Below are 15475 nucleotides of genomic sequence, written 5' to 3' on the forward strand. Positions count from 1 at the left end.
TAAAATGTAATAATCTTTGCAATTTTTTATTAAACAAAATCTTTAAATTCTTAAAACAGGAGAAATAACATTAAACAAGTACACCAATACAAAATATGTATAATGCACATTCACAAAACAGTAATGACACTACACAGATAAAACTGTAATGGATTTAAAAAAACATGTGATATGAGGTAGGAATTATCTGGGTGAAGACAATTGTAATTATGTAAGCATGTACTAAAGCCTGTCAATACGGATTCTATATTAAATTTGACATTTATCATTAAAACAAAATAAAAGTTGTCTACGGTTATTTGAAGCTTATGTGTACCATTTCACTTAAATGTTTTCAAGTAATTGTTTCACAGCATTATCTTTGTGCCATACACCAAGTATCAGAAGGGTATTTGTTTTTATCACAAGTGGATTCCAGGTAGTGCCTCATGGGCGGCAGGAGGTAGCTGGAAGATGTGACTTAAAATTAAGGACAATTTCAAAAACGCGGTTTGCGCAAAAAAGTTATGCTAATTTCAATGAAAGTGACATAGTCACATCAAAATACTGAATAAACAAGCACTGAGAGTAAACACAGCTGTAAAGGATATCATATCTTTCTGTTGAAGGTGACGGAGGAGTTTCTCTAATGGTGCGTACCGGTGAAGGGTAGGGGCCGAGCCCAGCATGAGGAGCTTGTGTTTGGCTCTAGTGATGGCCACATTCAGTCTACGCCAGTCTTGGAGCAACTCTCCCAGCTGAAAAAATATTTGACATCTCAGAATAATAAAAATGATCTAGTGCATAATGGTTCTTCGTTAATCACCACAGCCACGGATTATACTTGAGGCCATCATACCATACACATCTACACTGCAATGAACGGTTAATTGGTTTAATGGTAAAATAATTAGTTTGTTTAAAATTCAGGAGGAAGGCCACTTACGTTGCCCTCAGGGTTGCTTCTAACAAAGGACACAATGATGACACTCTTGTCACGTCCTTGGTATTTGTCCACAGTGTTGACTTCCAGAGCTTTAAAGGCGTCTCCCTGTAGCAGACTAGAGATGGCTTTCAGCTGTTGCCGATATGGAGCAATGACCCCAATATCAGACGCTCTGCATCCAGCCTACGACACATTTAAAATGATCATTTCATTTCAAGTACTACATAAAAAAAAGGACAGATTTCAGCGTTTCATACAACTAATGGCATGTTCGGACCTTGAGCAGCAAAGTGACAAGGGCTTGTACCAAGATGGCTTCCGTGTGGTTGCTGATTCCACTTTTCTCCACAGTCTCATGGGCAGGAACCTGAAGAAAGGTACAGTACATAAGGAGAAGGTAGGAAAAGAAAATTTAGGATTCCATAATAGGCCAAATGAGATAAAGTCTTAAGCCTTGTGCACACTGCTAGCGACTTTTTCGCTGCATGTCACTATTCTCTGTACTGTGAATTCGCTCTAATGTTTTTGGTAAACTGCACTCTGGACATATCTTTAGAAATCATATCTTTATATATTGCCAGTAAAACCAAGATATTCTAATTTGACTTTGTTGCTGCATGCCACTGGCGGCATAAACGGGGCTTTAAAAAAAAGAAAGAAAAGAAAGTAAGACTGACCTGAGAGGTGTCCAGGAAACAGACAGGACTATTGGGCTCCAGTGCAGCCTGGACCCAAGCACTGTACTGTGGCTGACACACATACAGGTCCAGTTCCTTCTCAACCTGAACTCTGCTGGGCAGCTGCAGCACTGCACTTGCCGTCCTTTCAGAACCACACTCCAGTCGGCCCTCATACATCAGAGCATTGCTCAGGGACATGATCGCACTGCAGGACACAAAACAAGTGTAAGAGTTGCACAGCTGCAGCTGGTGGTTGTGAATATTCTCAAAAATGTATCAGAAAAATCACCTACTAGTATTTAATATTAAAAAGGATAAGTCTGAATCTTTAACCCCCCATTATGTTTTTTAGTTTGCCATTTAACAATCACATGTACAGTCTGAATGTCTGACTGGTGTAAATCCACACCTGTTCATTCGATATTGCACATTCAACTGAACAACTGCATCACTGTGGTGCTCCAGACGCTTAAACAAACTCTCATCCATGCCCAAGGTCCTGAGTAAAAAAAAAAGAAAAAAAGGTTCGTGGTCAAATAATGGGGTAGGGGAATAATATGGTGATGTTTAACTTGTCTAGTTTTGGGAGCTTCATATTTGTGATTAAAACAAGCTGTATTCAATGATGCAAAACATGATAATCTTGCAAAAGTTAATCTGAATGCAGACAAAAGTGTACTACCTGGCTTCAGCATTCTGCACAATAGGAGGAAGTTGTTGGTGGTCTCCCACCAGGACAAAGCGCTGGGCGTAGAACAGCGGTCCCAAACATACAGGTTGACTGATCTGAGACGCCTCATCCACGATGCAGAAGTCAAAGCGTCTGCGGCTGAAAATTGGGTGCTTCACACCCATACAGGTGGTGGCCACAATAAGCTACAAGAAAAAAAGAAGGTGATATTTACAATGATAAATAATTTTCATAATGTGAAAGAGTCATTTTTCCATTATCCCTTACGCGTCACATACAGTACAATTCAAAAGTTTGGGGTCAGACAATGAAGTGCAGATTTTTTTTACTTTAATACTTATTTAGCTATTTAAATTGATCAAAAGTGACCGTAAAGACATTTATAATGATACAAAAGATTTCTATTTCAAATAAATGCTGTTCTTAACTTTCTATTCATTAAAGAATCCTGAAAAAATGTGTCGGTTTACATAAGAAAAAATCGTATTATTAACAATGTTGAAAACAGCTGTGCCGCTTAATATGTTTGAGCACCAAATCATCATATTAGAATGATTTCCGAAGGATCATGTGACTCTGAAGAATAGAGTAATGATGCTGAAAATTCCGTTTTGCCATCACAGGAATAAATGACATTTTAAAATATATAAATTGTAATAATATTTTTAACTGTATTTTTGACCAAATAAATGCCACCTTGGTGAGCATAAGAGACTTTTAAAATGCATTGAAAATCTTACAGACACCAAACTTTTAAACTGTATACTGTACAAGACTGAGAGGATTTTAATGTATTACTTCTTTATTGTACAGTTGTTCCAACTCTTCTAGTGTCTGCATGCCTTTGGCACGACAAGACTCCTCTGTGAAGGGCAGGATGTCATGGTGCACTTTTTGACTACGACCCAGTCGCAGGAAGCCGATCTTAAACCTCTTCAGTTTCAGGAGGATGTTGTCCACAGCAGAGTGGGTGTAGCTAGTCAGAAGAACACTAAATCCACAAGCATGGAGTATCCGCACCTATAAAACAAGGAAGTGCAAAATAAATGTCAGATTAATATTCCTTTGTTCACATATAGAAACCACTAGCATAAACAGTAAGTTTCATTCTACAGGTCAGAAAAAAATGTATGTAAACGAAATCATGCTTACATTTATATCTGTACATGCATTTACTGAATATGAAATTAATTCATAAATAAGCCCTTGCGCTCTTACCAATGTACAAATGGTGGTAGTTTTCCCAGTACCTGGCATTCCCACAATAAGCGTGTAATCTCTGGACAGCAGCACTTTTTTCATGGCTTGCTTCTGGGGTTTATTGAGTCCTGAGGCGCAAAATATGATTAAAACACATCATGTAGGAGATTATTCACTCTATTATTCACAAGGACACATCAAGAGCATGTTTGAAAGCAGCTCACTGCAGAAAGATTGAAATGATGGTTTATTGAGAGAAGGCAGCATATGAAGTTATGAACACACCTTTCAGAATGTTGGCCACAGTGTCCTTGGCGTCTCGTGGCAAAACACTGCTGAGGCTGTCAATGAACTGGGGAGGCCTGAATTCCACAATCAACTCCCTCAATCTTTCACTGCATAAAAATGTACACATTGAGCTTATCATATAGAAAAACACATTTTAAGAGAAACAAAACAAAAAGAAAATGATGATCAGACCTGGTTGGAGTGTTTTCCATTAACCTAGACAGGTTTCCTAGATGAGTGCTAAGGCCACCTGCACCTTCATCCTGGTCCAGTCGGAAAATTGTGTTTGAGGAATACTTAGAGAGGTTTCTGAAAGGATAGGAATGTGAAATTAAGCTTTGATAAATCCCTGAACACTTCAGACTCAGGTCAGATGAATTACAAAATGATCAACTTAATGAAAAGCAAGATACTTACTTGTCCAATGAGCAAGTCAATCCACTGACTGTTATTTCTGTGACATATCCTGTGGCCAGGCCTATAAGCACAGAGTCTTGATCACTGACCACAATCCTGTCGCCCACTATCAGCCCAGTGAGAGTCTGCTCGCCTTCCTTCCTTTCAAAGCTGTGCTTATATACACCATCAGATAGGATGCTAACGCCTCCAGCTAACCGCATGTTACCCGCACAGCCACCACTTTTCTCCCTGAGAATGAACAACATAAGAACAGGGACATTCAATAAGGACAAAAACATTCAATTAACTCAAACACAGTGTTAATCTGCTAAGGATCTGAAATGCATGAAAAAAAGAAACTGTTTTAAACTCAAATAAAACATAAAACTATTGGAAATAATGAAGAAAATTAAAGGAATGCTTCTGCCAAACATTACAATTCTGTCATCATTTACTCCTTGTCCCTCCTAAGAAAGTCAATTTACTAAATTTTTGATGGTTTGACCCAAGTCTTCTTTATATGAACAAATATAATTTTGCCTTTTCTTCTACTTACCATATTTCATTATCTGAGTTATGTTCATATTAAATTTTAAAAAAATGAATAGAAGCCTAAATGAAGCATGTTCATCACATTAAGCGACGTGTCTCATATGGATTACTTTTACAATGTCTTCATGAACTTTTCGAAGCTTGAAAGTTTTGGTGGAATGGACTTTCAATGGAGGGACAGAAATCTCTTAGGCTTTATTAAAAATATCTTCATTTGTGTTTCAAAGATGAATGAAAGTCCAAATGGGTTTGAAATAACATGAAGGTGAGTAAATCGATGTTTTATTTTTATTTTTGGGTGAACTAACACAATACACAACTCATATTTTATTTTTAAAAAACCCCACCTCTGCTGGGAAGTCTGTAGCCAGATATTTCGCCGACCTCCTTTGTTCTCCATGGTGAGCGCCTCCAGCGTGCAGAGCAGCAGCCAGTGGCTGAAGTACTGGAGGTGTATCTGGCTGAGGTGTTCGCTCTCTGACTGCACAAATGCCTGTGGACCTTCAGTACAGCTCCCCATGGGATCTCTCTCAACAGCTCTACACAAATAATACATTTCAGCTAAAGCACAATTGAATTAAAAAAACTCTGTTTGAAGTTGGAAGTTGAGACTTGAAGAGTCTCACATGAAGAGAGAAAAACAGTACCTGTTGTAAACTGCGCAGTTTCTTTTCTGAGGACAGTACTTGCAAGCCTGCTGGTCAGATACCATGGCAGGCAATGGGGCCATTTGACTTCCACACTCCATCTTGATCAGGTTGTTGCCGATGTGATGGGCCAAAGAGTTCCTTATTTTAATCAGCTCTGTGATGGAAAAAATATGAATCAGTATAGTCATAAGTAGGATGGTAAGCTTATACAATTTTGATGTTACATTGTTATGACAAGTACACCAGCTCTAATTTGTAACATTTGTATAAAACAAACTTGATCTTAAGGGATAGTTCACCCAACTATAAAAGTTGTCATTCATTACTTACCCTCATGTCTCTCCCAAATCATAAGCCCATTTCATTTTTAAAACGCAAATGAAGATATATTTGATGAAATCTGTGGGATTTCTGTCCCTCCATTGAAACTCAACATAAAGACATAATAAACATAATCCAAATGAAATGAGGCATTTAATAAAAGCATTCTGAAGAGAGAGACATTATCACTTTTAATAATTAAAAGATTTAATTTAGCTAAATTGGATGGTTGATCCACAAGAACCAATTTGATTTGTTTATGCATATCACGCAAGCATGTTTGAGCATCCACAAGGACCAATGAGGCTTTAGGACAGAAATCTCACAGGTATCATCAAATATCTTCATTTGTTTTTTAAAGATGAATGAAAGTCTTATGGGTTTGAAACAACATGAGGGTGAGTAAATGATGACAAAATATATGGATATAAATTATATAAAAAAATTTTTTTTTAAAACAACCAACCTCTCCTGTCCATGTGGTTGCCCACAACAGGATGTAGACTGCCAGTCTTCAAATAGATGAGGAAACCTGCCTCTGGATCACAACGTCTAGCTGAGCTCATCAATGTATACAGAATAACCTTGAATGCAAATAAAATGTCTGTAATAAGAAGTGATTTTTTTGTACATGATACATTTCTAAAGCATTTTCTGAAGCATTTTGTACTTGACTGCGATGCTCAATGGAGTTGGACTCCTTGCCGGTTTTCAGCTCCAGTGGCACAATCCTTTCTATGGGCTTTCTGCCTCTCCGGTGAATCCTGACGCCAGCTGTGACATCGATCTTCCCCTTCAGGCCAAAACTCGGACACCAGATGTTCTCCTCGATGTCCACAAAATCTGTGACTGTTATGCTACAGGTTGCATCTTGCTTGCTCAGAGCCCCGTCACTAGGGCTGATGGAAAATAACCACACAAACCATTAAGTTCACCTATAATATCAACCTGTACAAACCAGAATATGCTGAGAGCCTGCTGGGCTTGCTGTAATTGCTTGTTTGAAAAACTATATACACTCACAGTTTCAGAGTGAGCTGCTTTTGTCCAGCCTGTGGTGAAGTGTGAAGGTAGTGTTTTGCCCACTCAGATAAAGAGGGAAGATATTCTTCAACTTCCTGTCTCATGTCAGCTTGAGTCAGCTTTAGACTGTACCTAATTAACCAAGCAGAAGACATTTCACAATACTTATAAGGCGCTGACATATCATCAGGAGCTTCATTATTGTGGTCAAATGCTGTATTACCATGATATAGTAAAGATTACACAACAGATCCTTAAGTGTCCTTAAGTTGTGCCTCTAAACATGGAATTTATGTTGCATGATAGCCCTTACATTTGTCCGAGGTAGTTGGGGCTTCTAAGGGCATCTGAGGCAAATGTCTGTATCCTCTCTGGAGAGAAATCGGAGGACATGGCTGCTTTTTGGAAGATATCATGAACGATAGTACCATTTAGCATCTGCTTAGATCCACCATCAAATGCCTGCTTAAAAATCACACACAAGAGTTTTGATTATTTGACGCACTAAAATTGGATGTACTCTAAAAATCAATTAGCATCATCATTTAAGGGAAAGAGATTTTTTTCAGGATTATTTGATCAGTAGAAAGTTCTGACGAACATTTATTATAGCATTTATTTGAAACATTTATCTTTTGTAACATTATAAATGTAATTTACTTTTGGTCAACTGAAAGCACACTTGCTAAATATAAATATTTATTTATTTATTAAAAAAAAGAAAAAAAAGAATAGTGAGTCACATTCACAACATTAAATTTGCAGACCTTAAACATCTCTCCCAGCACCCCTCTCCTCATACAGCGAATACTGCTGGCAATGCTGGTCCCAGATATCAGCAGGTCAGGCAGCAGAACCAGAAAACCAGAGTCTCGGTCAATCGTCCACAAGCCAGAAACACTCCTCCCTTCCAAGTGAATGATGTCCCCCGGAGCAACCGGAGAACTCTCCCTTTAGAAAAGAGGTTGAAAAGTTCAAGAATAAAAGACAGTCAAAAAGAAAGAACTCTCTCAAGAATCTTTCTAATAGTCAAGTAACATTTTGTACCAGCCATCTTTGAGAACACAAGTCTCTGTGGACTGTGTCGTCTTTGAGCAGGTGATGGTTAAGTGTTTCTCTGTGCCACTTCGTGATGAAGGGACGTCTTGTACATCCAGTACCCAGTATCGGTTATGAACACCAGAGGCCAGTGCAACATGCTCTGGTATGCCTTTCATTTTTCTAAAAGCCAAGGAAAAATGTTATGTTCAGTTTTAGTACACAAAAATGACCAAATAAAGGCACACTTATGTACACATAAATAGGCTGAATAAAATATTCATACTCATGACTGAACTTCTTAGGTTTTGGTGCCTCCGATTTTTGCTCCATGCCATCATCAAACCACTCATCTATCAAATCAGTAAAATCGTCCTCAAAAGGGGCTGGCAAAGTCTTTTGATCAGCATTTTTTTCTTTCACTTGAAGCTCAGCAGTACTCAAGGGCCTCTTCTTAGTAATAGGACAGTTGAGAAAAGTCTCTTTTTCTTCAGTAGACCCATTTTTTATCCATGAACTATATGACATCACAAGATCTAAGTCATTTGTTCCAGAAACTGCACCCATGCCTATCTCTGGCTTCCCATTATGAGCAAGTGCATTCTCTTTCTCACTGGTATTAAAGCTCAGCTGATGAGAGGATTTTTTTGAGAGCTTTGAGAAACCATTTGTTTTTCCATTCATTTTCACACAAGGCCCAGTTGCCAGTCGGCTACGCTCAACACTAATAGACTCGGCTTTGATTTTTTTCTCAGAACTCTTCCGGAACATAACAGAGAGCGTTCTCAAAGACTCATTTCGCTTAGTAACTGGTAAGCTTGTGTCGCACTCAGGTTTCTGAACTTGCATTATCCTGGACCGCTTGGCACTCTGAACGTTTTCTGAGCTGTGCAACAACCTCTTTACAGAGCCCGAGTGACTTAAGCCATTCTTAAGCTCAAAAGTGTCCTCTGACTCAGGGCTGCTGCTGTTCTGTGGCTGCATCAGCTTACGTGCCATCAGGCTAGGTTTACCCCTGACACCTTTAGTATTTAGACCACGGGACACAGGTGAGCACTTCTCATATGAAGTGTCGGAAGGGTTCTCGGTCCTCAGACTGTCAGGCGTCTCTGGAACAGCAGATGGGCTTGGGGAGCAGGGGACATTTTCATCCACAAAACAAGTCTTCAATGAAATGGGGGATCCTGTAATTCCAGCTTCAAATCTTTTAGGTGACTTTGGAGAAACCTGGAAAAAACAAAGGTATGGTTATCCACCGTATTTTTAATGTAAGAGCAAACAAAGCCATTTTAAACTTGAAAGTGCAAGACTTCCGATGTCAGTTGCTTCCTGTTTTTTTTTTTTCAATCAAATTTCAAAAATACAAAACAAATCAGTAGGTTCTCAAGACATTTAACAAACAACATAAATCCAAATAAGAATGCAAAATGAATTTAAAATGAAAGTACATCACAAACATATCTTAAATTCATTTAAGAGAGAGAGAGTTTTGGGGGCTTTTTAAATTTTAAAAATAGATTCAAAATAAATTTAAGGGCTTTTTGGAAATTCACAAAAAAAAGGTTTGAGTCACTCCATTTACTCTGATGAATTAAACATTTTTCAAATAAAAGAATAATAATACAGACCTTTCTTTTTAAAATGTCATCTTTATTTGAATGATCTGTAGATAGATTTAGGACTAATTAGAATTTATTTTATTATGTTTTTTGAAGCTGCAAACTGGTAAGTTATTTGTCATTTTATTATTACTGTAATAAAACACAACAGTTGGTAGCATAAATAATTTGATCCCATTTTCTTTTATTATATAGACAACATGTAATGAAATTGAATAATCAATGAGGGTGTAAGTCACTAATCTCCTTTTGTGTTGTACAGAAGAAATAAATTCATATAGGTTTGGAACAACATAAAAGTGAGCAAATGAGAATTTTCATTTTTGGGTGAACAATCAAGGTAAGTTAACTAGATTAGTATCACGCTCTTACCTTTGAGAGGAAAAAGGCAGAAATGTTTGACTGAACTCCATTGACCATCTACAATAACAACAAAAATGTTAGTTTGTAACGTTACAGGTTCACAACGGATGACATTTAAAACTAGATAGCTAACGTTAGATGAGGATGATCAACCAACCACAAATACTTACGGAAGATCTGCTGGATTTACACTTTATCATCGTGGACTGCAAGTGAATAAAATGACTAAAAAAAGATTGATTTTTCGGAGAAAACAATATCACGAAGCAGCTGTAACGTTACTGGTATCAAAACTTAAAAACCTCTCAAAAGACTGTCAGCTGCACATAAAAATATACACTGCTATAACGTTAGCTCAAATCTAGCTCGTCCAGAAACAGATTTTCCCACAGAACAACGGTGTTCACATGTGATTTCACATAAAACAAAAAACAGCAGATTTCGTGCGTAAATAACTTTTGCTGTATCCCTGCAGGGTAAACACTCTCGAAATTCCCGCGTACAGTCAGTGAACAGATCGAGATCACATGAGAACTCAAACGTTTTCCTCGTTTGTTTGTGCGGAATTTACATCGCCATAACAGACACACTGCCACCTAGCGACAGTGAGATTATCAATTTGTCCTATGCAGTTGCTAGAAAAAGCTGGAAACGATATTTTTATTAGCCGTATTTTATTAGAACCACATTAGCCTCCCGTGATATGTAAATGAAAAACTGGCCATTATTACATCGTTATTTTCTGCAATGGGACATAATTTTGCGGTTACCAAGCCAACAAACGGAAGAAATACCAGCTGTTGAGGCACATTTTTGAAAGTAAACATGGTAACGTTAAGCATTTTTGTTTTTTTCAGGTGCTTTGGATAAATAAAATACGTGTGGGTTATGGAGTATAATAATTAAAGACATTAGCCTCCAAAAAAGTGGCAGAAATTCTGTTAGAGACAGAAATTACAAATGTAGAAATATTGACATGAAATTAAAGTTCTAATTATGAAATTATAATAAAAAAACACAATGAATGAAAGATAGAATGTTACAGTTTTTTTGGACACTTAAAAATTTGACATTTGTGTCCCCTTTGGTGTGGTTAACTTCAATATTTGAAACAAGAAGTAATTGAATATCACCTGTACAGCTTATTGTAATTGAATACACTAATAACAAAATGGCATTGAAAACTGAGCCTCATCTTTGAAATATTCATGCCAAGCCACCACACACCGACAGTAGAAGGTCTGCTAATATGGACGCGCAAGAAGAAGACCTCAAATGTCCTGTTTGTGTAGAACTTTTTACAGACCCTGTATGCCTTCCATGTGGGCACAACTTCTGTGAAACCTGCATCCAAGTGGTCTGGAACATGGATAACCCCAAGACATCAGGAGAAGGGCCACTGTTCTGTCCGGAGTGTCAGATCCTCCTTCCTTCTGACCTTAAGCTTGAGTTCAACTCAGATCTTCAAAGGAAAGTTCAGGAAGTCTTTGCAAGAGCATCTTTGCTGGAAGGATCATCTCATAATATGTCACCCTTCATTATCATGTGTGATCAGTGCATTGGGAAGACTGAGGTGGCTGTGAAGAGCTGCCTCTCCTGCGACGCCTCCCTGTGCTCTGCTCACACTCTCCTGCACCAGCAGAGAGAGGCTTTAAGAGGGCACTCTCTCATCGAAGTAACAGAGGACTTGATTTCCTTCAAGTGTAAGGAGCATGGGGAGGAGCTGAAACTATTCTGTCAGGAGGACCAGACTACTGTGTGTTGTCTGTGCATTGCGGTTGGGTCACACAAAAACCACCAAGTTGTTACGCTGCAAGAGGCATGCTCAGAATTCAAGGTAGGGGCTTCAATTCATGAAAATGGATTTAAACGAGTGAAACATATTACTATTTTGGTAGATTGATCAATTATAAATAAGTGTATATGATATATTAAAGGAACATTTTTAAACACATGCCAAGTTCTTAAAAATGTACATGTTGTTAAAAGTAAAATTTTTATATATAAATATTATATAATCTATGCATATTATAAATACATATAATTTAGTACAGAAATAAAATGACATGCTCATCATAGAACAGGTGTTTTTTTTATAACAAATTAAGAGAGATATTTTTACTCAGATATATTTTTCTCAGATAAATAAAAAAAATTCATGGTACATTATTATGCCTATAATTTAGTGTGAAGTAACAGTTTATTGAGAACTTATGGAAACATATCTCTTTGTTCTTTTAGAAGGTGCTGGAGACCAACAAATCACTTCTTCTACAGAGGAAACATTTAGCTGAGTCTGCTATGCAAGATTTGAAACCATTATTTTCAGAGGTGTCGGTGGGTATTCCAATATGAGCTTTCTGAATAATAGCAACCAATTAAACCAATAAAATTATTATATACAGCACTTCACAGGTAAATCTAATTTTAAATAATACTTTTTTAATGAATGGCAAAACTATTCAAATCCATTTTAGCAAGAGATAATCTAATATGTTTCCTTTGTCAATTTATGAGTTCACCAGGCTTTAACTTTTTTTTTAAATCTTGTGGTGGTTTTCAAGAAATACGCAGAAGCATACAGACTCAGAATAGTTGAGAAATACAACCAGATAAAAGCCCAGATTGAGGAGGATCAGAAGCTGATGTTGGCCGTTCTGGAGACAGAAGAATTTTACTCCAACAAGTGGCTGAGATGGAAAAACGAGTCACTGGAGTGTCATGTTAAAGATATTAATGCTGCCCTAAAATCAAGCCAATCTCTCCTCGAGGTAGAAAATGACATCATATTTCTCCAGGTGCATATTATAGTTTCACAGTCTGTGTGGATTATATTTGAGTGCTCATTTTCCTTTTTTTTTTTAATCTGTAGTCTATTAATAACATAAAACAATTTTTTGCAGCATCTCAATAAACATAGACTTGGGTGAGTTCTTTACATTGCATTATCTTAAATTGTACTTAATAGAGCTCCTAAAGGGAAATGGTGATGAAACAAAAAAATGGGATGAGAAAAATTATGTCAATGCTTTTGCATTCTCTTGTAAATGTTTAGCATTACTACGAGAAACTTTGCGTCTCCTCGCAAAATGTTTGCTTCTCCCCATATTAAAACCAAAATGAATGTTTTTTCATGAATTCTTCATCATCGCTCTAGGTCCCAGGTGGAATTGCCACTTGTGTCTGTGATAGAGCAAAAGTACAGCACCACAGACAAGATGGATACAGTCGAACAGCTGGTTGATAACTTAGATGAAGTTGTCTTGCAGAATACTCAGCGGCTGTGGTCTAGTAAGTGTTATGTTTCAATGCACAATGTTAAAAGACACACTTAGACTTAAATACAAAATACAATAATCCTACCTTATAGTGTAACCTATCAATCTTTGCCACCTGCAGGTCTCAGAGCAGTACATTTACACCCAGAGACAGCACACCCCGAGTTAGAGGTCTCGGCAGACAAGCTGGAGGTACACTGGAGTAAGAAACCAACCCAAGAAAGGAAACTGAAAACAAACATCAGCTCTCAGTACAGCGTCCAGGTCAAAGAGAGATTCTCCAGTGGCTCCCACTACTGGGAGGTGGCCGTCTGGAAGAAACCCTATTGGTTGATTGGCCTGTCATATGGGTCAGCTATTAGGGATCAGGATTTTGAGAATCCCAACAGTGACTTTAACAGTGTGTTCTGCTACATCTATCATGGTAATGGAAAATATCTTGTTTGTCAGGACTCAAATGAAAAGTTCCTGGCAGTGAGGAAAACAATCCAAAAACTTGGATTATGGGTAGATATCCCAAAAGGAGCCGTGTCTTTCTATGATGGAGATACGCTAACTTTGCTCCACTCATTTCACGTTGAGTTTTCTGGCCCAGTTTGTCCCATTTTTAATCCTTGTATTGACATAAATGGCCAAAACAGTCAGCCTCTTTCCATTGTCCACCTAAGAAAACAAAAATAATTCATAAAGCACCTCACAAAATGCTCCATCCATTTCCTTTACATAAATAATACATGGATTATTATATTGTATCTGCCTTTTTAATGTAGTTGGGTTTGGTGTAGTTATCACAGTAAATATCTCACATTCTCTTTTGTTCTTTTTTGTCATTTCTGCAACGATGGATAACTATGATTAACCTTCTGGGTGTTTTAAACCAGAAAAGAAGTGTGAGAAAGAAGAACATTTTGACAACATGCAAATTATATCTAACAAACCACGTTGTATTTTTTATTTAAAAGGTAGTTTAAGAATTTAAGCGTTAGTTTACTAACAACGACAATTCTGTCATCTTTTGGGGTTTTCTGTCCATAAAGTGAAAGTCAGTGAGGTCCAATCCTGTTTTGGACCTCATTTACTCTTGTTGTATAACACGAGGGTGAGTAAATTATGACAGAATTTCATTTTTGGGTGTATTATTATTATCCCTAACAAGATATATAGAGATATAACTGTCAATTATAGATTAGTTTTGTGCATGACTGTGCTTATAGTCGTAGATATGTCCATACAACCTGAGTTTGACCAGCTTTAGATGATAGAAAACTCTTCTTGACAAAGTTGTAGTCCACCTTAAGCTGAGATGGGCCTCCTGCCAGTGCTCTGATAATGTGATACAGGCACTCCCTAAAGACACAGGAACAAGTACAGTATACTGACTTCTTTGTCTGCTGTAGGAGTCTTTCTAATTACAGCGGAGCTGTCCACTTCAGCACCTCACATGCAAGCATCAAATATCTGCCACATCTGCAACTCTTTGCAACTCTTCATGGTCCCATCAGGTATGTGAAGTTGCTTGTCCCTCTATTTTTGTTTCTTATAAATAAAGAACAAAGTATAGCAGGCTGCCTTCAAGTGGTGTTGTTATCAGATTAACTCTAGACTACCAACATTTTCCCGTTACGGTTGGTGGAAACTTTTACTTTTTGTCGTTGCAGAAAATCCATGTATTTATATTATGAATCTAATGTTGAACTTATGTGCTTTTATTTTTGCTCATAGACCTGGTGTATACCCTAGACATCCATTGTAGTTATCAGTCACCTTAGAAGCTAAAGTCTTAAGAGCAGTCAGTCTGAGTAAAGTATTCTTTCCAAAGCTCTCAAATAACATAGTAGGTAATGCAGGACAGCTCTACCCAGTGCCTAGAACTTCCGAGGTCAGTCGAGTTGTACAACATTTTTATAGCACACTTATGTCTTATGCCTAAACCTTTTGCTCTTAAAGCTACTTTCACATCATGTAATTCCCTTTTTGGTTAGATATATGTGGATAGATATGGACAGTTTACAAATAACATGGACATCAGTTGTTGTTGTTGTTTTTGTTGTTGTTGTTGTTTCAACATGGAAATCTTAAATATTTTATGCACGGTGCAGTGGGAAGTTCTGGGAACCAAAAGTCCTCATTGAAATAAGTCTAATTTAATCTAGCTAATAAACAAAGTTTAAATAACAAAGTTTCTCAAAATTGTTGTGCTAATAATATAATTTGTAATTATTTTTGTGTAATAAATTATAAAAATGCATAACATATGCATTTTTAGTGGTCTCAGACTTATGAAACCCAGTCTTTGTATATGTAATGGTAAATCATTTTTATTTACTTATAATAGTTTAGAATTTTAGCATACAAATAATCCATATCGCCACAATTAGTATGAGGTCATAAAACATTGAGTAATTAAATAATTTTAGATGAATTATTGCATGTCACAATACACATGTT

At 37.2% G+C, this 15475-nt stretch overlaps 2 protein-coding genes across 4 annotated transcripts; one reads left to right on the plus strand and one right to left on the minus strand.

The window, feature by feature from the left end:
* Positions 1–2: 2 nt before the first annotated feature.
* Positions 3–10309, minus strand: dna2 (DNA replication helicase/nuclease 2). Of its 3 annotated transcripts, none has more exons than XM_077237208.1 (23): positions 9920–10309; positions 9759–9806; positions 8054–8994; positions 7777–7950; positions 7497–7680; positions 7043–7191; positions 6730–6861; positions 6377–6605; positions 6173–6290; positions 5383–5539; positions 5083–5274; positions 4202–4432; positions 3977–4093; positions 3782–3891; positions 3515–3624; positions 3095–3316; positions 2288–2481; positions 2015–2104; positions 1603–1810; positions 1203–1292; positions 926–1108; positions 591–737; positions 3–455 (listed from the first exon to the last, which is right to left on the minus strand). In XM_077237208.1, exons 1-23 carry the CDS (start codon positions 9947–9949, stop codon positions 402–404), a joined length of 4110 nt encoding a protein of 1369 aa, XP_077093323.1. In that variant the 5' UTR covers positions 9950–10309; the 3' UTR covers positions 3–401. The 3 variants fall into 3 exon arrangements, with proteins under 3 accessions (XP_077093323.1, XP_077093321.1, XP_077093322.1); XM_077237206.1 differs by having other exon boundaries at positions 7043–7194; XM_077237207.1 differs by having other exon boundaries at positions 275–442; positions 578–737; positions 7043–7194; positions 9920–10256.
* A 580-nt stretch (positions 10310–10889) lies between these two features.
* On the plus strand, positions 10890–14529 carry LOC143745241 (E3 ubiquitin-protein ligase TRIM62). The gene is given in 7 exon segments (XM_077237243.1): positions 10890–10987; positions 10990–11586; positions 11991–12086; positions 12314–12547; positions 12653–12675; positions 12907–13040; positions 13149–14529. Coding segments are annotated over 7 exon segments (1674 nt in total). The 5' UTR covers positions 10890–10957; the 3' UTR covers positions 13709–14529.
* Positions 14530–15475: the final 946 nt, after the last annotated feature.

Source organism: Siphateles boraxobius, unplaced genomic scaffold, assembly GCF_051911475.1.
Source record: "Siphateles boraxobius isolate OS27281-9 unplaced genomic scaffold, OSU_SipBor_1 20, whole genome shotgun sequence".
NCBI lineage: Eukaryota > Metazoa > Chordata > Actinopteri > Cypriniformes > Leuciscidae > Siphateles > Siphateles boraxobius.

Excerpts from the sequence above, each read along its gene's own strand:
- dna2 (XM_077237206.1), bottom strand. The coding sequence starts at position 9,949 with ATGATAAAGTGTAAATCCAGCAGATCTTCC. Across the intron at positions 3,892-3,976 it reads ATGGAAAACACTCCAACCAG|TGAAAGATTGAGGGAGTTGA; the intron begins GTCTGATCATCA and ends ATTTTTATGCAG. Across the intron at positions 1,293-1,602 it reads GTTTCCTGGACACCTCTCAG|GTTCCTGCCCATGAGACTGT; the intron begins GTCAGTCTTACT and ends ACCTTTCTTCAG.